The sequence below is a fragment of the Oncorhynchus nerka genome, linkage group LG19 (genome assembly GCF_034236695.1).
Source record: "Oncorhynchus nerka isolate Pitt River linkage group LG19, Oner_Uvic_2.0, whole genome shotgun sequence".
NCBI classification, from domain to species: Eukaryota; Metazoa; Chordata; class Actinopteri; order Salmoniformes; family Salmonidae; genus Oncorhynchus; species Oncorhynchus nerka.
The window spans coordinates 51,248,346-51,275,355 of record NC_088414.1 but is presented as its reverse complement, the minus strand read 5'-3'; the positions used below and the strand labels follow the sequence as shown (position 1 = coordinate 51,275,355).

At 38.8% G+C, this 27,010-nt stretch overlaps 1 protein-coding gene across 1 annotated transcript in view; it reads right to left on the bottom strand.

The window, feature by feature from the left end:
- Positions 1-5,174: 5,174 nt before the first annotated feature.
- LOC115120155 (hemicentin-2-like) overlaps positions 5,175-27,010 on the bottom strand; it is a 194,911-nt gene continuing 173,075 nt past the window's right edge. Inside the window, exons 30-32 of the mRNA XM_065005028.1 lie at positions 7,903-7,927; positions 5,809-5,915; positions 5,175-5,388 (exon numbers count right to left, since the gene is read on the bottom strand). Of these exons, the coding sequence (XP_064861100.1) occupies positions 5,366-5,388; positions 5,809-5,915; positions 7,903-7,927 (155 nt within the window). The 3' untranslated portion in view covers positions 5,175-5,365. The remainder of the gene's footprint in view (positions 5,389-5,808; positions 5,916-7,902; positions 7,928-27,010) is intronic.

Genomic DNA, 27,010 nt, shown 5'->3' with positions numbered 1-27,010 from the left:
CAGGACAAGGCTCAATATCCTCCCACCACCAAGCTGGGAAACGTGGATCAAAAGTTAGGACAATTCGGGCGCCGAAGGGCTGGTCAACCCACCTAATCGGTCGCCTGCGGGAAATGTCCAAAGTACCATGGTTCCGAGGGGCTCACATCCCTCAAAAGTGTCCATTACTCATTTTCTATTCGGGCTGAACAGTTTGACACCACCCCCGTCTCTCTAGGACATGGAAGTCTTGTTGTCAAAAACCAGGTTTCTGATTTTGCGCCGGTACCTGTCTGGTCGACCCGCCACTGAGTGTGTCTTAACCGGGCAGGCCAATTTATTGATGGAAGCCCGGAACCTCAAAGGGCTTCTGTGTGCCCCGCCATTTTGGGTCAAATTCTGGTACACCAAAACGTGAATAAATCAAAAAGTACACATCCAATCTGGATGGGGGTTTTTTTGCACGAAAGGACACACATAGACGAGCAACACCATAGTACCCTCCAAGCTCGTCATCAAGCTCGAGACCCTGGGTCTCGACCCCGCCCTGTGCAACTGGGTACTGGACTTCCTGACGGGCCGCCCCCAGGTGGTGAGGGTAGGCAACAACATCTCCTCCCCACTGATCCTCAACACTGGGGCCCCACAAGGGTGCGTTCTGAGCCCTCTCCTGTACTCCCTGTTCACCCACGACTGCGTGTACACGCACGCCTCCAACTCAATCATCAAGTTTGCGGACGACACAACAGTGGTAGGCTTGATTACCAACAACGATGAGACGGCCTACAGGGAGGAGGTGAGGGCCCTCGGAGTGTGGTGTCAGGAAAATAACCTCACACTCAACGTCAACAAAACTAAGGAGATGATTGTGGACTTCAGGAAACAGCAGAGGGAACACCCCCCTATCCACATCGATGGAACAGTAGTGGAGAGGGTAGCAAGTTTTAAGTTCCTCGGCATACACATCACAGACAAACTGAACTGGTCCACTCACACAGACAGCATCGTGAAGAAGGCGCAGCCTCAGGAGGCTGAAGAAATTTGGCTTGTCACCAAAGGCACTCACAAACTTCTACAGATGCACAATCGAGAGCATCCTGGCGGGCTGTATCACCGCCTGGTACGGCAACTGCTCCGCCCTCAACCGTAAGGCTCTCCAGAGGGTAGTGAGGTCTGCACAAATCATCACCGGGGGCAAACTACCTGCCCTCCAGGACACCTACACCACCCGATGTTACAGGAAGGCCATAAAGATCATCAATGACATCAACCACCCGAGCCACTGCCTGTTCACCTTATACATCCGTGCAACTGGTGATTGAAAATATGCACCTGGTAACCTAAAAATAAATACATGGTCCTAATTGTACTTACCGGTGTTCCAGATATTCATGCCCGCTATAGGAGCACCCTACTATGGCCCTCTATCCATGGGCGCCCTTATACACCCGTGCAACTGGTGATTGAAAATATGCACCTGGTAACCTAAAAATAAAAATATGGTCCTAAATGCACTTACCGGTCATTCTGATATTAATGCCCGATATGGGAGTACCATACTACGGCCCTCTATCCATGGGGGCCCGTCCTGAGTGCTTTATGGACAGTTTAAAATATTTTTGTGGGTGCGGATTAGGATTGACCTCTGTGCAACTGGTGATTGAAAATAGGCACCTGGTAACCTAAAAATAAAAATACGGTCCTAAATGCACTTACCGGTCATTCTGATATTAATGCACAATATGGGATTACCATACTACGGCCCTCTATCCATGGGGGCCCGTCCTGAGTGATTTATGGACACTTTAAAATAGTTTTGTAAAACTGCTGATTGAAAGTAGGTACCTCGTAAGGTGTTTGAAGGTAGGCACCTGGTAACCTAAAAATAAAAATACGGTCCTAAATGCACTTACCGGTCATTCTGATATTAATGCCCGATATGGGAGTACCATACTACGGCCCTCTATCCATGGGGGCCCGTCCTGAGTGATTTATGGACACTTTAAAATAGTTTTGTAAAACTGCTGATTGAAAGTAGGCACCTCGTAAGGTGTTTGAAGGTAGGCACCTGGTAACCTAAAAATAAAAATACGGTCCTAAATGCACTTACCAGGCATTATAATATTAAATCCCACTTTGGAGACGCAATACTGGGGAAAATTCAAAGGATTCTATTTTAGAATCCTCCATAGATGTGTACCTTTGGCGACATCTAGTGAATTTTACCCAGTAGTGGGGATTCATTCTGGGGAGTAATATTAGTAGGATTATATAGAGTATTCTAAAATATTTGTGAAAATTTACTAAGTCCAAACTTTTCTAAAATAAAACTATGTTTCATGTGCAAATGGTTATTGAAAATAGGCACCTAGTAACCCAAAATGAAACACATTTTGAATCATTTTAATGCATAATGACACAAATACAAGGGTGAATTTCAAACAAATATGCTTTATTTAATCAGTTAATCATGGATTGCTTTGTCCCTCAATCAGTGTCCGGGCCCGGCTGGCATTTTTGGGCAAATTATGGTACCGGTAGTGCCGTGCCTGCGTTTCCAGAGAGTGACACATATGGTCAGCAACAGTTCCCCGGTCTGTAACCGAGCCTTGGTTAAAGTTCAACGTGGCAACACTGCGTGGAATTGTACCGAAGGTCACTTTACTTCCAATGCCAAACTCTGCAAAGATTTGCCCCACATACTCACACAGATTACCGTAGGGTTGAACGCAGGATGTGAAAAAGAAGAGTTCTGTGTCTGAGGTCATTCCACTCAGATGAGGCCTGATTTGATGGAATCGTTTAAGCCAAGTGTATTCCTCCTGACATAGAACAATTCTGCACTCCCCGAAGCTATAGTTAGTTTTGTGGCTCGCTACACACATCTGATAACCCCCACCTTCCGGGGTTACTTCACTGAAATCACTCTCACTAAACATGGTGACTGGGGATCGTCGAGTGCCATTAAATATGGCCAACCAGCTGGACATGAGAGCTGCAAACCTACGCCTGTCAGAGCACGTGGCACGGACCTCCAGCCTACTGAGAACTGAAGGAATGGCTTGATTGCTTAGCTCAACAAAGCGTTTTAACTCCACAGCGCTGAGCACCTCGTCCCTGCAGCGTTGGCGGAATTTTGCCCTATGTGTTGCCTGGCTCTGCCGCGAGTCCCTGTCCATCTTCGCCAAGAAGAGTAACATCTTTCGAATTCCAACGACCTTAGCTTGCATACCATTTGGCCGGAACTGAATAAGATAATTCAGGAAACCTCTAACATCGGCTCGGTACATTTTTAACGTGGATGGTGCCAAACCACGGTCGTCACATTGACCATACCACTCAGACACACGTCTGTAGTTATCCAGAAAACACAGTCCTTCATCGGCCTTGCCCTCTAACATAATGTGGAGGAATTCCCGTACTCGGGACATACTGGTGCGACTATTGTCAATTCGTTTAACTGAAGGGTGTATACCCACAATATAGTGTTCATATTGAGTCAAAATTGCATTACTCCAAACATCCAAACCTCAATTCTGGACGGCACGCCGCCGTCTTCATCACTCTCGCTCTCCGTGGAAGTCGCCACGACGCAGCCTTGCTCCCTCGGTTCCGAGCACAGTTCACTACCGACCTGACTGGTTGGCTGCACCGCCGCCGACGCACCTGCCGTCTGATCACCCTCGTCCACCAGCTGCTGCTCACCCTCGTCCACCAGCTGCTGCTCCACGGACAACTCAATTTCAAAACACTGCAAAATCACAGGGTCCTCCGGCCGCGGTTCAAGCACTGATTCGGGCTGCTGTCTCTCAGTCGAAAACCGGCTAAATTGCATAGCATTTGTCCATTCCATAGTACCGAACTTAAGTGCATGTACAGACTTGAAATATCGGTCTAGCCGCACGATATTCTGTTTACAACAAAGCCCACAGTCGCGTCTTGGTCTGCTGCTCATAGCTTCTCTCTCCTGCCTTCCTCCGTGTCTCTTTGTTTGCTCCACCAAACACCTAACCCTAACCCTAACCCTAAACCTCTAACCCTAACCCTCTAACCCTCTAACCCTAACCCTAACCCTAACCCCCTAGTCATTTTGGACATTTTTCAAAAACCGTAAAAAAAACGATAGTCCCACTTTTCTCATGTCAACATGTCACCATGTCACCATGGAGAGGAACCACTAGCACTGCCCGGCCATCCCGAGTTCATCGGGCCAGTCAATTTTGCATTTCAGCAGAATTTATGAGCATGTCAAATTCCCTCACTTTCATTGCGCCACGGGGTGTGTTCGGAGAAAAGTTGCTTGCATTAGACTCCTTGGTCCGTGTTTCAAGACGGGTCGAGTGGGTTGCCGACATCGCCACTGACCCCTGGAGTCCAGTTTACGTGAGTCTATCCCCGCCCTGGTGACGCAACAAGGTTGGGTGCGCACTGAGGACAGTCCGACCCGGTTGACAATCGCGCCGGGGGCAAGGGGCCCCGTGCCCCCCGCGCGCAGGGGGACATGACGCAGCGGGTACTAAGTCCTCGGCCCTGGGAAGCAGCGAGTATGGAGTAGGGGCACTGTAAAGCTCACGGCTGAAACCGGTAGCCACCTTCGCCCCAAGCCCTTCCAAGCCGGTCGCAGCACACCACCGACGGAGGAAATGCGTTTTCTTCAGTAATATCAACCAATCATAGATAACACTACACACTAGAGTCTACTTCAAATCAACAGACACACACGGGTTACTTCATAAAAACAGTTACCACCCTAAACATACATTTAAGGGAATAATAAAGTCACAAATCATGCGGTTCTACAGGATATCATCTTGCAAGCAAGACCTGGATTATGCTGTCTCTCTTGTGTTGGTGTGTAACCCTTATTGTGTATCAAATAAAATAAGTTGTGATAAGAACTGTACTTCAACCTGGAAGGCAGAACAGACAGGTGCTTAGGCTGCATTCACACCATCTCCTATATTTGTAAATACCAGCATATGACTTGGAAAAATACACTTGCATGCCCTTCCAACTGGTAATTACTAGTGGGAAACTCGTCTATCATCTCTGCGCTTCGACTTCTCCCACATGCTGAACTCTGACATCACATACTAAGGAAATTACCTTGATAAAAGCATTTTTGGAAGTTAAATGCAACAGCAAATCATTATTTATGAAAAATAATCTATTAGTATGGTATTTGAACACTATAATGTTTTTGAGCATGACAGCTGTACTTTTAATACAAATTGTATTTACAGAGTTTCCACTTGTTATGAACACAGCATTATCCAGTATGTATGGATGTGTGTGTGATCTTCAGCCCGTTGCCATGACGGTGATGATGACGTTGACAGGTTCGTTGTCCTCAGCAGTTAGAGGAGGGGAGACGGGGGAGGCAGCCCTAGGAGAGGACATGGACGTGACCTAGAGAAGAGAAGACTAATTTATCATCATAGAACTGATTGGATTTATTAACATGTTAAAAATCCAGTATATAACTTTTTCACATAGAAATGTTAGTTATAGATCTGTCATTCTCATTGTAAGCAATTCGAAGAAGAGGTAGATCTTAGTTTGTGTTTGATACATCAGCTTCAAACACAATATTTTAGGTTATTGAAAAGATATTTCACAGCGGTTTGGGTATACAATGATATGCTCTGGATTAGAGCATCTGCTAAATGACTACAATGTAAATATTCTACACTTGTTTTGTTCTGAAATTAGACAAACATTATAGAATTGTGGCAACCTATCACTGAGCAATTGCAACATATTACTACTTTAATGACATGGGCCTGGGGGGAGATTATGTCTCATTATGTTAATGAGACATTAGGGTACCTGGGCTCGGGGAGGGGCAATGTTCTGTAGCTCCTCCCTCTCCGTCAACTCCTCCCATCACCTCATCATCAGGGAGGTTGATGTTCTCCCTGGACCAGCTGTGCTGCCTACACATGCACACATTATACACACATTATATATATATACAGTATGTACACACACACATATTATATACACATTATGCACACATATATATATATACAGTATGTACACACACACATATTATATACACATTATGCACACATATATATATATATATATATATATATATATATATATATATATATATACAAACACATACTATATACACATGATACTCACATTGTATATATATATATATGTATATATAAAACTGTATTTTTTTGTGAAGAATCAACAACAAGTGGGACACAATCATGAAGTGGAACGACATTTATTGGATATTTCAAACTTTTTTAACAAATCAAAAACTGAAAAATTTGAAAATTGCAAAATTATTCAGCCCCCTTAAGTTAATACTTTGTAGCGCCACCTTTTGCTGCGATTACAGCTGTAAGTCGCTTGGGGTATGTCTCTATCAGTTTTGCACATCGAGAGACTGAAATTTTCCCCCATTCCTCCTTGCAAAACAGCTCGAGCTCAGTGAGGTTGGATGGAGAGCATTTGTGAACAGCAGTTTTCAGTTCTTTCCACAGATTCTCGATTGGATTCAGGTCTGGACTTTGACTTGGCCATTCTAACACCTGGATATGTTTATTTTTGAACCATTCCATTGTAGATTTTGCTTTATGTTTTGGATCATTGTCTTGTTGGAAGACAAATCTCCGTCCCAGTCTCAGGTCTTTTGCAGACTCCATCAGGTTTTCTTCCAGAATGGTCCTGTATTTGGCTCCATCCATCTTCCCATCAATTTTAACCATCTTCCCTGTCCCTGCTGAAGAAAAGCAGGCCCAAACCATGATGCTGCCACCACCATGTTTGACAGTGGGGATGGTGTGTTCAGGGTGATGAGCTGTGTTGCTTTTACGCCAAACATAACGTTTTGCATTGTTGCCAAAAAGTTCAATTTTGGTTTCATCTGACCAGAGCACCTTCTTCCACATGTTTGGTGTGTCTCCCAGGTGGCTTGTGGCAAACTTTAAACGACACTTTTTATGGATATCTTTAAGAAATGGCTTTCTTCTTGCCACTCTTCCATAAAGGCCAGATTTGTGCAATATACGACTGATTGTTGTCCTATGGACAGAGTCTCCCACCTCAGCTGTAGATCTCTGCAGTTCATCCAGAGTGATCATGGGCCTCTTGGCTGCATCTCTGATCAGTCTTCTCCTTGTATGAGCTGAAAGTTTAGAGGGACGGCCAGGTCTTGGTAGATTTGCAGTGGTCTGATACTCCTTCCATTTCAATATTATCGCTTGCACAGTGCTCCTTGGGATGTTTAAAGCTTGGGAAATCTTTTTGTATCCAAATCCGGCTTTAAACTTCTTCACAACAGTATCTCGTACTTGCCTGGTGTGTTCCTTGTTCTTCATGATGCTCTCTACGCATTTAACGGACCTCTGAGACTATCACAGTGCAGGTGCATTTATACGGAGACTTGATTACACACAGGTGGATTGTATTTATCATCATTAGTCATTTAGGTCAACATTGGATCATTCAGAGATCCTCACTGAACTTCTGGAGAGAGTTTGCTGCACTGAAAGTAGAGGGGCTGAATAATTTTGCACGCCCAATTTTTCAGTTTTTGATTTGTTAAAAAAGTTTGAAATATCCAATAAATGTCGTTCCACTTCATGATTGTGTCCCACTTGTTGTTGATTCTTCACAAAAAAATACAGTTTTATATCTTTATGTTTGAAGCCTGAAATGTGGCAAAAGGTCGCAAAGTTCAAGGGGGCCGAATACTTTCGCAAGGCACTGTATATATATATACAAATACACACATATTATATACACATTTTATATATATATACACACACATATATATACACAGACACATACTATATACACATGAAACCCACATTATATATATATACACACACACACAAGTGTTTTATACACACATTCTACATACGCATGTTTTACACATGGCCTGTATGACTCCATACTCACATTCCAAAGAGCATGTCATGGAGTCCTGTTTAGAGACAAGAGAGTTAAGGTCAGATATTAAACTGTTGTTATATCCTGATAACTCCTGGTCAGGATCAGATTAAACTGATGTTGTATCCTGATCACTCCTGGTCAGGATCAGATTAAACTGTTGTTGTATCCTGATAACTCCTGGTCAGATTAAACTGTTGTTGTATCCTGATAACTCCTGGTCAGGATCAGATTAAACTGTTGTTGTATCCTGAAAACTCCTGGTCAGATTAAACTGTTTTTGTATCCTGATAACTCCTGGTCAGGGTCAGATTAAACTGTTGTTGTATCCTGATAACTCCTGGTCAGGGTCAGATTAAACTGTTGTTGTATCCTGATAACTCCTGGTCAGGGTCAGATTAAACTGTTATTGTATCCTGATAACTCCTGGTCAGGATCAGAATAAACTGTTGTTGTATCCTAATAACTCCTGGTCAGGATCAGATTAAACTGTTGTTGTATCCTGATAACTCCTGGTCAGGATCTGGTTAAACTGTTGTTGTATCCTGATAACTCCTGGTCAGGGTCAGATTAAACTGTTGTTGTATCCTGATAACTCCTGGTCAGGGTCTGATTAAACTGTTGTTGTATCCTAATAACTCCTGGTCAGGGTCAAACTTTTATTTCAATCTCTTCATTCAAAGACTCAATCATGGACACTCTTACTGACAGTTGTGGCTGCTTTGCGTGATGTATTGTTGTCTCTACCTACTTGCCCTTTGTGCTGTTGTCTGTGCCCAGTAATGTTTGTACCATGTTTTGTGCTACTACGTTTTGTTGTGATGCTCCCATGTTGTTGTTATGTTTTGTTGCTACCGTGCTGTGCTGTCATGTGTTGCTGCCTTGCTATGTGGTTGTCTTATGTCTCTCTTTACTTAGTGTTGTGTTGTCTCTCTTGTTGTGATGTGTGTTTTGTCCTATATTTATATTTTATTTATTTATTTTTAATCCCAGACCCCGTCCCCCGTCCCCGCAGGAGGCTTTTTGCCTTTTGGTAGGCCGTCTTTGTAAATAGTAATTTGTTCTTAACTGACTTGCAAGAGCTGCAAAATCTGAATCCCTACAAATCAGCTGGGCTAGACAATCTGGACCTTCTCTTTCTAAAATGATCCGCCAAAATTGTTGCAACCCAATCTCCACTACTAGCCTATTCAACCTCTCCTTCGTATCGTCTGAGATCCCAAAAGATAAGAAAACTGCCACGGTCACCCCCCTCTTCAAAGGGGGAGACACTCTAGACACAAACTGTTATAGACCTATATTGATCCTGCGCTGTCTTTCTAAAATCTTTGAAATCCAAGATAACCTAACAGATGACTGACCATTTTGAATCCCACCGTACCTTCTCCACTATGTAATCTGGTTTCCGAGCTGGTCATGGGTGCACCTCAGCCACGCTCAAGGTCGTAAACGCTATCATAACCGCCATCGATAAAAGATGGTACTGTGTAGCTGTATTCATCGACCTGGCCAAGACTTTCGACTCTGTCAATCACCGAATTCTAATCGGCAGACTCAATAGCCTTGGCTTCTCAAATGACTGCCTCGCCTTGTTCACCAACTACTTCTCAGATCGAGTTCAGTGTATCAAATCGGAGGGCCTGTTGTCCGGACCTCTGGCAGTCTCTATGTGGGTGCCACAGGGTTAAATTCTCGGGGCGAGTTTTTTCTCTGTATATATCAATGATGTCGTTCTTGCTGCTGGTGATTCTCTGATCCACCTCTACGCAGACAACACCATTCGGTATACATCTGGCCCTTCTTTGGACATTGTGTAAACAAACCTCCAAACAAGCTTCAATGCCATACAACACTCCTTCCGTGGCCTCCAACTGCTTTTAAATGCTAGTAAAACGAAATGCATGCTCTTCAACCGATTGCTGTGCGCACCTTCCCGTTCGACTAGCATCACTACTCTGGATGGTTCTGACTTAGAATATGTGGACAAATCAAATCAAATCAAATTGTATTTGTCACATACACATTGTTAGCAGATGTTAATGCGAGTGTAGCGAAATGCTTGTGCTTCTAGTTCCGACAATGCAGTAATAACCAAAGAGTAGTCTAACCTAACAATTCCACAACAACTACCTCATACACACAAGTGTAAAGGGATGAAGAATATGTACATACAAATATATGAATGAGTGATGGTACAGAATGGCATAGGCAAGATGCAGTGGATGGTATAGAGTACAGTATATACATATGAGATGAGTAATGTAGGGCATGTAAACATTATATTAAGTGGCATTGTTTAAAGTGATGCATTTTTACATCCATTTTGTGGCTGGAGTTGAGTCATTCAATGCTAGGTGTGGCTGTTTAACAGTCTGATGGTGTTACGGATACAAGTATCCTGTGTTATGAGGCTACTACACAGTTTTCCATGTCTCTTTAATGATGTTCCTACTTGCACAAACGTGTTGGAACATGACATTAATGTTGGAAATGCTACACCTATCAAGCAACACCCATATCGTATCAACGCTTCCAAGAGGAAGATAATGAGGGATGAGGTGAGATATTTGTTGGAGAATGACCTGGCTAAGCCAAGTTCAAGCCCTTGGAGTTCTCGTTGCATTCTGGTTCCTAAACCTGATGGTATGTCCAGGTTATGTACGGATTATCGAAAGGTAAATTCTGTTACAATGCCAGATTCGTACCCGTTACCCAGACTGGACGACTGTATCAACACTATTGGTGCTGCTATGTATGTAACTAAGTTGGACCTCTTAAAAGGTTACTGGCAGGTTCCGTTAACTTCACGTGCTTCTGAGATTTCTGCCTTTGTGACCCCAGACAACTTCCTACAGTACTCAGTCATGGATTTTGGGATGCCACTTTCCAACGACTGGTTATTAACTCTGTATTAGCTGGCGTTCCTAATTGTAGTGCATACCTTGATGACCTAGAAATTTATTTGTCTAAGTGGTCAGATCATGTTGACTCTCTAAGGGTAGTATGTGACCATTTGGCAGCTGTTTCTCTAACATTGAACTTGGCAAAGTGCGAGTTTGGGAAGGCTACTGTTACCTATCTCGGTAAAGAGGTCGGCCATGGACAGGTGTGCACTGTTGATGCCAAGGTCTTGGCTATAACTGCATTCCCCGCACCTACCACCAGGCGAGAGCTTCGCCGCTTTTTAGGGATGGTTGGCTACTACCGTAGTTTCTGTAAAAATGTATCTGCGGTAGTTGCTCCATTGACCCATTTGCTCAGGCCAGCTAGATAATTTGTGTGGTCCCCTGATTGTAAGATAGCTTTTGAATCTGCTAAAACCCCTGTACTCGCTGCTCCGGATTTTGTTAGGGTCAGGGTCACCGTGCTATTTAGGGTCAGGGTCAGCATGCTAGTTGGGTCTACACCAGAGGTTAGTTACTTCCACCCCTGATTAGAGTTAGTGTTTACCTTTACTGGATGGTTAGGGTTAGAGTTTACATTAACTGGAGGGTTAGAGTTTACATTAACTGGATGGTTAGAGTTTACATTAACTGGATGGTTAGAGTTTATATTAACTGGATGGTTAGGGTTAGAGTTTACATTAACTGGATGGTTAGAGTTTATATTAACTGGGTGGTTAGGGTTAGAGTTTACATTAACTGGATGGTTAGAGTTTATATTAACTGGGTGGTTAGGGTTTACATTAACTGGATGGTTAGAGTTTACATTGACTGGATGGTTAGAGTTTATATTAACTGGATGGTTAGGGTTAGAGTTTACATTAACTGGATGGTTAGAGTTTACATTAACTGGGTGGTGAGGGTTAGAGTTTACATTAACTGGATGGTTAGAGTTTACATTAACTGGGTGGTTAGGGTTAGAGTTTACATTAACTGGATGGTTAGAGTTTACATTAACTGGGTGGTTAGGGTTAGGGTTTACATTAACTGGATGGTTAGAGTTTACATTCATTGGATGGTTAGGTTAGAGTCTGCATTAACTGGATGGTTAAGGTTAGAGTGTACATTAACTTAATGGTTAGGTTAGAGTTTACATTAACTGGATGGTTAGGGTTAGGGTTTACATTAACTAGATGGTTAGAGTTTACATTAACTGGATGGTTAGGGTTAGAGTTTACATTAACTGGAGGGTTAGAGTTAGAGTACATTAACTGGATGGTTAGAGTTTACATTAACTGGATGGTTAGGGTTAGAGTACATTAACTGGATGGTTAGATTTTACATTCACTGGATGGTTAGATTTTACATTAACTGGGTGGTTAGGGTTAGGGTTTACATTAACTGGATGGTTAGAGTTTACATTCATTGGATGGTTAGATTTTACATTAACTGGGTGGTTAGGGTTAGAGTACATTAACTGGATGGTTAGATTTTACATTCACTGGATGGTTAGATTTTACATTAACTGGGTGGTTAGGGTTAGAGTTTGCATTAACTGGATGGTTAGAGTTAGAGTGTACATGAACTTAATGGTTAGGTTAGAGTTTACATTAACTGGATGGTTAGGGTTAGGGTTTACATTAACTAGATGGTTAGAGTTTACATTAACTGGATGGTTAGGGTTAGAGTTTACATTAACTAGATGGTTAGAGTTTACATTAACTTAATGGTTAGGTTAGAGTTTACATTAACTGGATGGTTAGGGTTAGGGTTTACATTAACTAGATGGTTAGAGTTTACATTAACTGGATGGTTAGGGTTAGAGTTTACATTAACTGGAGGGTTAGAGTTTACATTAACTGGATGTTTAGAGTTTACATTAACGGGATGGTTAGGGTTAGAGTTTACATTAACTGGATGGTTAGAGTTTACATTAACTGGATGGTTAGAGTTAGAGTTTACATTAACTTAATGGTTAGGTTAGAGTTTACATTAACTGGATGGTTAGAGTTTACATTAACTGGATGGTTAGATTTTACATTAACTGGATGGTTAGGGTTAGAGTTTACATTAACTAGATGGTTAGAGTTTACATTAACTGGATGGTTAGAGTTAGAGTTTACATTAACTTAATGGTTAGGTTAGAGTTTGCATTAACTGGATGGTTAGAGTTTACATTAACTGGATTGTTAGAGTTTACATTAACTGGATGGTTAGAGTTTACATTAACTGGATGGTTAGAGTTAGAGTTTACATTAACTGGATGGTTAGAGTTTACATTAACTGGATGGTTAGAGTTAGAGTTTACATTAACTGGATGGTTAGATTTTACAATAACTGGATGGTTAGAGTTTACATTAACTGGATGGTTAGGGTTATAGTTTACATTAACTGGATGGTTAGGGTTAGAGTTTACATTAACTGGATGGTTAGAGTTTACATTAACTGGATGGTTAGAGTTTATATTAACTGGATGGTTAGGGTTAGAGTTTACATTAACTGGATGGTTAGAGTTTACATTAACTGGGTGGTTAGGGTTAGAGTTTACATTAACTGGATGGTTAGAGTTTACATTAACTGGGTGGTTAGGGTTAGAGTTTACATTAACTGGATGGTTAGAGTTTACATTAACTGGATGGTTAGAGTTTACATTAACTGGATGGTTAGAGTTTACATTAACTGGATGGTTAGATTTTACATTAACTGGATGGTTAGAGTTTATATTAACTGGATGGTTAGAGTTAGAGTTTACATTAACTGGAGGGTTAGGGTTAGAGTTTACATTAACTTAATGGTTAGGTTAGAGTTGACATTAACTGGATGGTTAGGGTTAGAGTTTACATTAACTTAATGGTTAGGTTAGAGTTTGCATTAACTGGATGGTTAGGGTTAGAGTTTACATTAACTGGATGGTTAGAGTTTACATTAACTGGATGGTTAGAGTTAGAGTTTACATTAACTTAATGGTTAGGTTAGAGTTTACATTAACTGGATGGTTAGAGTTTACATTAACTGGATGGTTAGATTTTACATTAACTGGATGGTTAGGGTTAGAGTTGACATTAACTGGATGGTTAGGGTTAGAGTTTACATTAACTTAATGGTTAGGTTAGAGTTTGCATTAACTGGATGGTTAGGGTTAGAGTTTACATTAACTGGATGGTTAGAGTTTACATTAACTGGATTGTTAGAGTTTACATTAACTGGATGGTTAGAGTTTACATTAACTGGATGGTTAGAGTTAGAGTTTACATTAACTGGATGGTTAGAGTTTACATGAACTGGATGGTTAGAGTTAGAGTTTACATCAACTGGATGGTTAGATTTTACATTAACTGGATGGTTAGAGTTTACATTAACTGGATGGTTAGGGTTATAGTTTACATTAACTGGATGGTTAGGGTTAGAGTTTACATTAACTGGATGGTTAGAGTTTACATTAACTGGATGGTTAGAGTTTATATTAACTGGATGGTTAGGGTTAGAGTTTACATTAACTGGATGGTTAGAGTTTACATTAACTGGGTGGTTAGGGTTAGAGTTTACATTAACTGGATGGTTAGAGTTTACATTAACTGGGTGGTTAGGGTTAGAGTTTTTAACTGGATTAATGGTTAGGGTTAGAGTTTACATTAGGGTTAGAGTTTACATTAACTGGATGGTTAGGTTAGAGTTTACATTAACTGGATGGTTAGGTTTTAGAGTTTACATTTACTGGATGGTTAGAGTTTACATTAACTGGATGGTTAGAGTTTACATTAACTGGATGGTTAGAGTTTACATTAACTGGATGGTTAGAGTTAGAGTTTACATTAACTGGATGGTTAGAGTTTACATTAACTGGATGGTTAACTGGAGTTAGAGTTTACATTAACTGGATGGTTAGGGTTAGGTTTACATTATGGTTAGGTTTACATTAACTGGATGGTTAGGTTTACATTAACTGGATGGTTAGGGGTTATAGTTTACATTAACTGGATGGTTAGAGTTTACATTAACTGGATGGTTAGAGTTTACATTAACTGGATGGTTAGGGTTAGAGTTTACATTAACTGGATGGTTAGGGTTAGAGTTTACATTAACTGGATGGTTGGATGGTTAGAGTTTGCATTAACTGGATGGTTAGGGTTAGAGTTTACATTAACTGGATGGTAGGGTTAGAGTTTACATTAACTGGATGGTTAGAGTTTACATTAACTGGATGGTTAGAGTTTACATTAACTGGATGGTTAGAGGTTAACTGGAGTTAGAGTTTACATTAACTGGATGGTTATTTTACATTAACTGGATGGTTAGAGTTTACATTAACTGGATGGTTAGGGTTATAGTTTACATTAACTGGATGGTTAGAGTTTACATTAACTGGATGGTTAGGGTTATAGTTTACATTAACTGGATGGTTAGGGTTAGAGTTTACATTAACTGGATGGTTAGAGTTTATATTAACTGGATGGTTAGGGTTAGAGTTTACATTAACTGGATGGTTAGAGTTTACATTAACTGGGTGGTTAGGGTTAGAGTTTACATTAACTGGATGGTTAGAGTTTACATTAACTGGGTGGTTAGGGTTAGAGTTTACATTAACTGGATGGTTAGAGTTTACATTAACTGGATGGTTAGAGTTTACATTAACTGGATGGTTAGAGTTTACATTAACTGGATGGTTAGATTTTACATTAACTGGATGGTTAGAGTTTATATTAACTGGATGGTTAGAGTTAGAGTTTACATTAACTGGAGGGTTAGGGTTAGAGTTTACATTAACTTAATGGTTAGGTTAGAGTTTGCATTAACTGGATGGTTAGGGTTAGAGTTGACATTAACTGGATGGTTAGGGTTAGAGTTTACATTAACTTAATGGTTAGGTTAGAGTTTGCATTAACTGGATGGTTAGGGTTAGAGTTTACATTAACTGGATGGTTAGAGTTTACATTAACTGGATGGTAGAGTTAGAGTTTACATTAACTTAATGGTTAGGTTAGAGTTTACATTAACTGGATGGTTAGAGTTTACATTAACTGGATGGTTAGATTTTACATTAACTGGATGGTTAGGGTTAGAGTTGACATTAACTGGATGGTTAGGGTTAGAGTTTACATTAACTTAATGGTTAGGTTAGAGTTTGCATTAACTGGATGGTTAGGGTTAGAGTTTACATTAACTGGATGGTTAGGTTTACATTAACTGGATTGTTAGAGTTTACATTAACTGGATGGTTAGAGTTTACATTAACTGGATGGTTAGAGTTAGAGTTTACATTAACTGGATGGTTAGAGTTTATGAACTGGATGGTTAGAGTTAGAGTTTACATCAACTGGATGGTTAGATTTTACATTAACTGGATGGTTAGAGTTTACATTAACTGGATGGTTAGGGTTATAGTTTACATTAACTGGATGGTTAGGGTTAGAGTTTACATTAACTGGATGGTTAGAGTTTACATTAACTGGATGGTTAGAGTTTATATTAACTGGATGGTTAGGGTTAGAGTTTACATTAACTGGATGGTTAGAGTTTACATTAACTGGTTAGGGTTAGAGTTAACTGGATGGTTAGAGTTTACATTAACTGGGTGGTTAGGGTTAGAGTTTACATTAACTGGATGGTTAGTTTACATTAACTGGATGGTTAGACATTAACTGGATGGTTAGAGTTTACATTAACTGGATGGTTAGAGTTTACATTAACTGGATGGTTAGATTTTACATTAACTGGATGGTTAGAGTTTATATTAACTGGATGGTTAGAGTTAGAGTTTACATTAACTGGAGGGTTAGAGTTTACATTAACTGGATGGTTAGGGTTAGAGTTGACATTAACTGGATGGTTAGGGTTAGAGTTTACATTAACTTAATGGTTAGGTTAGAGTTTGCATTAACTGGATGGTTAGGGTTAGAGTTTACATTAACTGGATGGTTAGAGTTTACATTAACTGGATTGTTAGAGTTTACATGAACTGGATGGTTAGAGTTTACATGAACTGGATGGTTAGGGTTAGAGTTTACATTAACTTAATGGTTAGGTTAGAGTTTGCATTAACTGGATGGTTAGGGTTAGAGTTTACATTAACTGGATGGTTAGAGTTTACATTAACTGGATTGTTAGAGTTTACATTTACTGGATGGTTAGAGTTTACATTAACTGGATGGTTAGAGTTAGAGTTTACATTAACTGGATGGTTAGAGTTTACATTAATTGGATGGTTAGAGTTAGAGTTTACATTAACTGGATGGTTAGATTTTACATTAACTGGATGGTTAGAGTTTACATTAACTGGATGGTTAGGGTTATACTTTACATTAACTGGATGGTTAGGGTTAGAGTTTACATTAACTGGATGGTTAGAGTTTACATTAACTGGATGGTTAGGGTTATACTTTACATTAACTGGATGGTTAGGGTTAGAGTTTACATTAACTGGATGGTTAGAGTTTACATTAACTGGATGGTTAGAGTTTATATTAACTGGATGGTTAGGGTTAGAGTTGACATTAACTGGATGGTTAGGGTTAGAGTTTACATTAACTTAATGGTTAGGTTAGAGTTTGCATTAACTGGATGGTAAGGGTTAGAGTTTACATTAACTGGATGGTTAGAGTTTACATTAACTGGATTGTTAGAGTTTACATTAACTGGATGGTTAGAGTTTACATTAACTGGATGGTTAGGGTTATAGTTTACATTAACTGGATGGTTAGATTTTACATTAACTGGATGGTTAGAGTTTACATTAACTGGATGGTTAGGGTTATAGTTTACATTAAATGGATGGTTAGAGTTTACATTAACTGGATGGTTAGGGTTATAGTTTACATTAACTGGATTGTTAGAGTTTACATTTACTGGATGGTTAGAGTTTACATTAACTGGATGGTTAGAGTTAGAGTTTACATTAACTGGATGGTTAGAGTTTACATTAACTGGGTGGTTAGGGTTAGAGTTTACATTAACTGGATGGTTAGAGTTTACATTAACTGGGTGGTTAGGGTTAGAGTTTACATTAACTGGATGGTTAGAGTTTACATTAACTGGATGGTTAGAGTTTACATTAACTGGATGGTTAGAGTTTACATTAACTGGATGGTTAGATTTTACATTAACTGGATGGTTAGAGTTTATATTAACTGGATGGTTAGAGTTAGAGTTTACATTAACTGGAGGTTTAGTGTTTACATTTACTGGATGGTTAGAGTTTACATTAACTGGAGGGTTAGAGTTAGAGTACATTAACTGGATGGTTAGAGTTTACATTAACTGGGTGCTTAGGGTTAGGGTTTACATTAACTGGATGGTTAGAGTTAGAGTTTACATTAACTGGATGGTTAGAGTTTACATTGACTGGATGGTTAGAGTTTATATTAACTGGATGGTTAGGGTTAGAGTGTACATTAACTGGATGGTTAGAGTTTACATTAACTGGGTGGTTAGGGTTAGAGTTTACATTAACTGGATGGTTAGAGTTTACATTAACTGGGTGGTTAGGGTTAGAGTTTACATTCATTGGATGGTTAGGTTAGAGTCTGCATTAACTGGATGGTTAGGGTTAGAGTGTACATTAACTGGAGGGTTAGAGTTAGAGTACATTAACTGGATGGTTAGAGTTTACATTAACTGGATGGTTAGGGTTAGAGTACATTAACTGGATGGTTAGATTTTACATTCACTGGATGGTTAGATTTTACATTAACTGGGTGGTTAGGGTTAGGGTTTACATTAACTGGATGGTTAGAGTTTACATTCATTGGATGGTTAGGTTAGAGTTTGCATTAACTGGATGGTTAGAGTTAGAGTGTACATTAACTTAATGGTTAGGTTAGAGTTTACATTAACTGGATGGTTAGGGTTAGGGTTTACATTAACTAGATGGTTAGAGTTTACATTAACTGGATGGTTAGGGTTAGAGTTTACATTAACTAGATGGTTAGAGTTTACATTAACTTAATGGTTAGGTTAGAGTTTACATTAACTGGATGGTTAGGGTTAGAGTTTACATTAACTTAATGGTTAGGTTAGAGTTTACATTAACTAGATGGTTAGAGTTTACATTAACTGGATGGTTAGGGTTAGAGTTTACATTAACTGGAGGGTTAGAGTTAGAGTACATTAACTGGATGGTTAGAGTTTACATTAACTGGATGGTTAGGGTTAGAGTTTACATTAACTAGATGGTTAGAGTTTACATTAACTTAATGGTTAGGTTAGAGTTTACATTAACTGGATGGTTAGGGTTAGAGTTTACATTAACTTAATGGTTAGGTTAGAGTTTACATTAACTAGATGGTTAGAGTTTACATTAACTGGATGGTTAGGGTTAGAGTTTACATTAACTGGAGGGTTAGAGTTAGAGTACATTAACTGGATGGTTAGAGTTTACATTAACTGGATGGTTAGGGTTAGAGTACATTAACTGGATGGTTAGAGTTTACATTAACTGGATGGTTAGAGTTTACATTAACTGGATGGTTAGGGTTAGAGTTTACATTAACTGGATGGTTAGATTTTACATTAACTGGATGGTTAGGGTTAGAGTTTACATTAACTGGATGGTTAGAGTTGACATTAACTGGATGGTTAGAGTTTACATTAACTGGATGGTTAGAGTTTACATGAACTGGATGGTTAGAGTTAGAGTTTACATTAACTGGATGGTTAGAGTTTACATTAACTGGAGGGTTAGAGTTAGAGTTTACATTCATTGGATGGTTAGGTTAGAGTTTGCATTAACTGGATGGTTAGAGTTAGAGTTTACATTAACTGGATGGTTAGGGTTTACATTAACTGGGTGGTTAGGGTTAGGGTTTACATTAACTGGATGGTTAGAGTTTACATTCATTGGATGGTTAGGTTAGAGTCTGCATTAACCTCTTGCTTCTACTTGGGACGCTTGCGTCCCAACTAGAGCTCTGGAAATGCAAATGCGCTACGCTAAATGCTAATAGTATTAGTTAAAACTCAAAAGTTCATTAAAATACACATGCAGGGTATCAAATTAAAGCTACACTCGTTGTGAATCCAGGCAACAAGTCAGATTTTTAAAATGCTTTTCGGCGACAGCATGAGAAGCTATTATCTGATAGCATGCACCAATACACTACAATACAAAAGCACAGCAGGGGATGTAAACAAAATAATTAGCATTTCGGCGTTACACAAACCGCACAATAAAATAGAAAACAGTCATTACCTTTCACCATCTTCTTTGTTGGCACTCCTAGATGTCCCATAAACACTATTGGGTCTTTATTTCGATTAAATCGGGCCATATAAAGCCAAGATATCGTTATATGTAGACTGTGTGATAAACGAAAAAAAACAGCGATTTCACAACGTAACGTCATTTTTTAAAATTCAAAAAGTAGACGATAAACTTTCACAAAACACTTCGAAATAAGTTTGTAATGCTACTTTAGGTATTAGTAAACCTTAATAAGCGATAAAAATCATCCTTAGGCGATGTAAAAATCATTAGCTGTCGTCTTGGAAAAAATTTCACGAGAGAGCTCTTCCGGAATGATCTGGGCGGAGACCGGAGGTAAGTGGTGCCCCTGTTTCGGTTCAACCAAGAATCAAAGATGATTCAATTCACAAGACTCTATACAACATGGGGATGCTGTGGGAGTTGAATGCTCGGTCTTATCTAATTCGGCTCACTGTTAACAATTGCTGGAAGTGGCGCAAGGATATTTATTTCCATTTTCTGTGATCAGGTTTTCCTGCGCTTTCCGATGTAACGCACGTTATGTTATAGCCACAGTCATGATTTAACCAGTTTTAAAAACGTCTGAGGGTTTCCTATCCACACATTCTAACCATATGAACGTACTATATTCCTGGCATGAGTAGCAGGGCGCTGAAATGTTGCGCGATTTTTAACAAAATGTTCAAAAAAGTAGAGGGTCGACTTAAGAGGTTAATTAACTGGATAGTTAGGTTAGATTTTACATTAACTGGATGGTTAGGGTTAGGGTTTACATTAACTAGATGGTTAGAGTTTACATTAACTGGATGGTTAGGGTTAGAGTTTACATTAACTGGAGGGTTAGAGTTAGAGTACATTAACTGGATGGTTAGAGTTTACATTAACTGGATGGTTAGGGTTAGAGTACATTAACTGGATGGTTAGAGTTTACATTAACTGGATGGTTAGAGTTTACATTAACGGGATGGTTAGGGTTAGAGTTTACATTAACTGGATGGTTAGAGTTTACATGAACTGGATGGTTAGAGTTAGAGTTTACATTAACTTAATGGTTAGGTTAGAGTTTACATTAACTGGATGGTTAGATTTTACATTAACTGGATGGTTAGGGTTAGAGTTGACATTAACTGGATGGTTAACTGGATGGTTAGAGTTTACATTAACTGGATGGTTAGGGTTAGAGTTGACATTAACTGGATGGTTAGGGTTAGAGTTTACATTAACTTAATGGTTAGGTTAGAGTTTACATTAACTGGATGGTTAGAGTTTACATTAACTGGATGGTTAGGGTTATAGTTTACATTAACTGGATGGTTAGAGTTTACATTAACTGGATGGTTAGAGTTTACATTAACTGGATGGTTAGAGTTAGAGTTTACATTAACTGGATGGTTAGAGTTTACATTAACTGGATGGTTAGATTTTACATTAACTGGATGGTTAGAGTTAGAGTTTACATTAACTGACCCAACTCCAGCCACTTTAATAATGGGAATTGATGGGAAATGATGTAAATATATCACTAGCCACTTTAAACAATGCTACCTTATATAATGTTACTTACCCTACACTATTCATCTCATATGCATATGTATATACTGTACTCTAGGTCATCGACTGCATTCTTATGTCACTAGCCACTTTAACTATGCCACTTACAACTACTTTGTCTACATACTCATCTCATATGTATATACTGTACTCGATACCATCTACTGTATGCTGCTCTGTACCATCACTCATTCATATATCCTTATGTACATATTCCTTATCCCCTTACACTGTGTATAAGACAGTAGTTTTGGAATTGTTAGTTAGATTACTTGTTGGTTATCACTGCATTGTCGGAACTAGAAGCACAAGCATTTCGCTACACTCGCATTAACATCTGCTAACCATGTGTATGTGACAAATAAAATTTGATTTGATTTGATTTGATTTGATTTGGATGGTTAGAGTTTACATTAACTGGATGGTTAGAGTTAGAGTTTACATTAACTTAATGGTTAGAGTTTACATTAACTGGATGGTTAGGGTTATAGTTTACATTAACTGGATGGTTAGAGTTTACATTAACCTCTTAAGTCGACCCTCTACTTTTTTGAACATTCTGTTAAAAATCGCGCAACATTTCAGCGCCCTGCTACTCATGCCAGGAATATAGTATATGCATTTGCTTAGTCTGTGTGGATAGAAAACACTCAGACGTTTAAAAAACTGGTTAAATCACTGCTGTGGCTTTACCAGAACGGCATTTACATCGAAAAGCACAGGAAAAACTGATCACTGAAAATGGGAAAATATATCCATGCGCTACTTGAACCCATTGATAAACGTGAACCACAATTAATTGACTGAGGTTGCAGTACCTACAGCTTCCACACGGTGTCTAGAGTCTTGTCATTTCCCTTCGAGTTTTTTCTTGGTCAAACACATACAGGACACCGTATCTCCTTCGGTCTAGGACCGGATATTTTCGTTGAGTTTCTAGCCGGACATTTTTCCAGACGGACAGCTAATGATCTTTACATCGCCTCCTGATGAATTTTATTGCTTATTAACGTTTACTAATACCTAAAGTTGCATTACAAACGTATTTCGAAGTGTTTTGTGGAAGTTTATCGTCGACTTTTTTAATTTAAAAAAATGACGTTACGTTTTGAAACAATGTTTTTTTCGTTTATCACACAGTCTACATATAACGATATCTAGGCTTTATATGGACCGATTTAATTGAAATAAAGACCCAAATAGTGTTTATGGGACATCTAGGAGTGCCAACAAAGAAGATGGTGAAAGGTAATGAATGTTTTCTATTTTATTGTGCGGTTTGTGTAACGCCGAAATGCTAATTATTTTGTTTACGTCCCCTGTGGGTCTTTTGGGGTGTTGCATGCTATCAGATAATAGCTTCTCATGCTTTCGCCGAAAAGCATTTAAAAATCGGGCTTGTTGCCTGGATTCACAACGAGTGTAGCTTTAATTCGATACCCTGCATGTGTATTTTAATGAACTTTTGAGTTTTAACTAATACTATTAGCATTTAGCGTAGCGCATTTGCATTTCCAGAGCTCTAGTTGGGACGCAAGCGTCCCGAGTAGAAGCAACAGGTTAACTGGATGGTTAGAGTTTACATTAACTGGATGGTTAGAGTTAGAGTTTACATTAACTGGATGGTTAGAGTTTACATTAACTGGATGGTTAGATTTTACATTAACTGGATGGTTAGGGTTAGAGTTGACATTAACTGGATGGTTAGGGTTAGAGTTTAATTTAACTTAATAGTTAGGTTAGAGTTTGCATTAACTGGATGGTTAGGGTTAGAGTTTACATTAACTAGATGGTTAGAGTTTACATTAACTGGATGGTTAGGGTTTACATTAACTGGATGGTTAGAGTTTACATTAACTGGATGGTTAGAGTTTAAATTAACTGGATGGTTAGATTTTACATTAACTGGATGGTTAGAGTTAGAGTTTACATTAACTTAATGGTTAGGTTAGAGTTTACATTAACTGGATGGTTAGAGTTTACATTAACTGGATGGTTAGAGTTAGAGTTTACATTAACTTAATGGTTAGGTTAGAGTTTACATTAACTGGATGGTTAGAGTTTACATTAACTGGATGGTTAGAGTTTACATTAACTGGATGGTTAGAGTTAGAGTTTACATTAACTGGATGGTTAGAGTTTACATTAACTGGATGGTTAGGGTTATAGTTTACATTAACTGGATGGTTAGTACATTAACTGGATGGTTAGATTTTACATTAACTGGATGGTTAGAGTTTATATTAACTGGATGGTTACAGTTAGAGTTTACATTTCATGGTTACAGTTTACATTAACTGGAAGGTTTGGTTTAGTTTAATTAACTGGATGGTTAGATTTTACATTAACTGGATGGTTAGAGTTAGAGTTTACATTAAGATAATGGTTAGGTTAGAGTTTACATTAACTGGATGGTTAGAGTTTACATTAACTGGATGGTTAGAGTTTACATTAACTGGATGGTTAGAGTTAGAGCACAACTATTACACTCAACTGAACGACTTGATTAGTGTTTACATTAACTGGATGGTTAGAGTTTACATTAACTGGAAGGTTAGGGTTATAGTTTACATTAACTGGATGGTTAGATTTTACATTAACTGGATGGTTAGGGTTAGAGTTGAGATAACTGGATGGTTAGGTTAGAGTGTTACATTTTAATGGTTAGGTTAGAGTTTGCATTAACTGGATGGTTAGGGTTAGCCAACGTTTACATTAACAGATGGTTAGGGTTTACATTAACTGGATGGTTAGAGTTTACATTAACTGGATGGTTAGAGTTTAAATTTAACTGGATGGTTAGATTTTACATTAACTGGATGGTTGTTTGAGTTTACATTAACTTAATGGTTAGGTTAGAGTTTGTATTAACTGGATGGTTAGAGTTTACATTAACTGGATGGTTAGAGTTAGAGTTTACATTAACTTAATGGTTAGGTTAGACTTACATTAACTGGATGGTTAGAGTTTACATTAACTGGATGGTTAGAGTTTACATTAACTGGATGGTTAGAGTTAGAGTTTACATTAACTGGATGGTTAGAGTTTACATTAACTGGAAGGTTAGGGTTATAGTTTACATTAACTGGATGGTTAGAGTTTACATTAACTGGATGGTTAGATTTTACATTAACTGGATGGTTAGAGTTTATATTAACTGGATGGTTAGAGTTAGAGTTTACATTAACTGGATGGTTAGAGTTTACATTAACTGGAAGGTTAGGGTTATAGTTTACATTAACTGGATGGTTAGATTTTACATTAACTGGATGGTTAGAGTTAGAGTTTACATTAACTTAATGGTTAGGTTAGAGTTTACATTAACTGGATGGTTAGAGTTTACATTAACTGGATGGTTAGAGTTTACATTAACTGGATGGTTAGAGTTAGAGTTTACATTAACTGGATGGTTAGAGTTTACATTAACTGGAAGGTTAGGGTTATAGTTTACATTAACTGGATGGTTAGATTTTACATTAACTGGATGGTTAGGGTTAGAGTTGACATTAACTGGATGGTTAGGGTTAGAGTTTACATTAACTTAATGGTTAGGTTAGAGTTTGCATTAACTGGATGGTTAGGGTTAGAGTTTACATTAACTGGATGGTTAGAGTTTACATTAACTGGATGGTTAGGGTTATAGTTTACATTAACTGGATGGTTAGAGTTTACATTAACTGGATGGTTAGAGTTTACATTAACTGGATGGTTAGAGTTAGAGTTTACATTAACTGGATGGTTAAGTTTACATTAACTGGATGGTTAGACTTTTACATTAACTGGATGGTTAGAGTTAGAGTTTACATTTTGACCCAACTCAGCCACTTTAATAATGGGAATTGATGGGAAATGATGTAAATATATCACTAGCCACTCTTAACTAATGCTACCTTATATAAGTTCTTACCCTACACTATTCATCTCTATGCATATGTATATCTGTACTCTAGGTCCCACACTGCATTCTTATGTCACTAGCCACGTTTAACTATGCCACTTACAACTATCATCTCTTTGTCTACATACTCATCTCATATGTATATACTGTCTCCATACCATCTACTGTATGCTGCTCTGCCTACCATCACTCATTCATATCCCTTATGTACATATTCCTTATCCCCTTACACTGTGTATAAGACAGTAGTTTTGGAATTGTTAGTTAGATTACCGTTGGCTTATCACTGCATTGCGAGCTCACTAGAGCACAAGCATTCCGGGCACCGCATTAACATCTGCTAACCATGTGTATGTGACAAATAACATTTGATTTGATTTGATTTGATTTGATTTGGATGGTTAGAGTTTACATTAACTGGATGGTTAGAGTTAGAGTTTACATTAACTTAATGGTTAGAGTTTACATTAACTGGATGGTTGGGTTCCTCCCCCATTAACTGGATGGTTGCAGATGTTTACATTAACCTTTTAAGTCGACGACATCCTCTACTTTTTGAACATTCTGTTAAAAATGCAACATTTCAGCGCCCTGCTACTCATGCCAGGAATATAGTGATATGCATTTGCTTCCAGAGTCTGTGTGGATAGAAAACACTCAGACGTTTAAAAAACTGGTTAAATCACTGCTGTGGCTTTACCAGAACGGCATTTACATCTCAAAAGCACAGGAAAAACTGATCACTGAAAATGGGAAAATATATCCTTCCGCTACTTGAACCCATTGAGTTGAACCACAATTAATTGACTGAGGTTGCAGTACCTACACTCGATCCCTCCGGTGTCTACAAGTCAGACCATTTCCCTTCTTTTTTCTTGGTCAAACACTTGAACAGGACACCGTAGCTCTCTCCTTCGGTCTAGGACCGGATAATCAGTTGAGTTTCTAGCCGGACATTTTTCCAGACGGACAGCTAATGATCTTTACATCGCCTCCTGATGAATTTTATTGCTTATTAACTGTTTACTAATACCTAAAGTTGCATTACAAACGTATTTGAAGTGTTTTGTGGACCAGTTTATCCTCGACCTTTTTAATTTAAAAAAATGACGTTACGTTTTGAAACAATGTTTTTTTCGTTTATCACACAGTCTACATATAACGATATCTAGGCTTTATATGGACCGATTTCATTGAAATAAAGACCCAAATAGTGTTTATGGGACATCTAGGAGTGCCAACAAAGAAGATGGTGAAAGGTAATGAATGTTTTCTATTTTATTGCTATGCAGGTTTGTGTAACGCCGAAATGCTAATTATTTTGTTTATGACCCTGTGGGTCTTTTGGGGTGTTGCATGCTATCAGATAATACCTTCTCATGCTTTGAACCTCGGCAAGACGGAGCATTTAAAAATCGGGGAAGGACTTGTTGCCTGGATTCACAACAGTGTAGACTTTAATTGATACTCCTCCCATGTGTATTTTAATGAACTTTTGAGTTTTAACTAATACTATTAGCATTTAGCGTCGTTGCTCAACCAGAGCTCTAGTTGGGGCCAAGCGTTCCTGTAGGTTCATGCTCAACA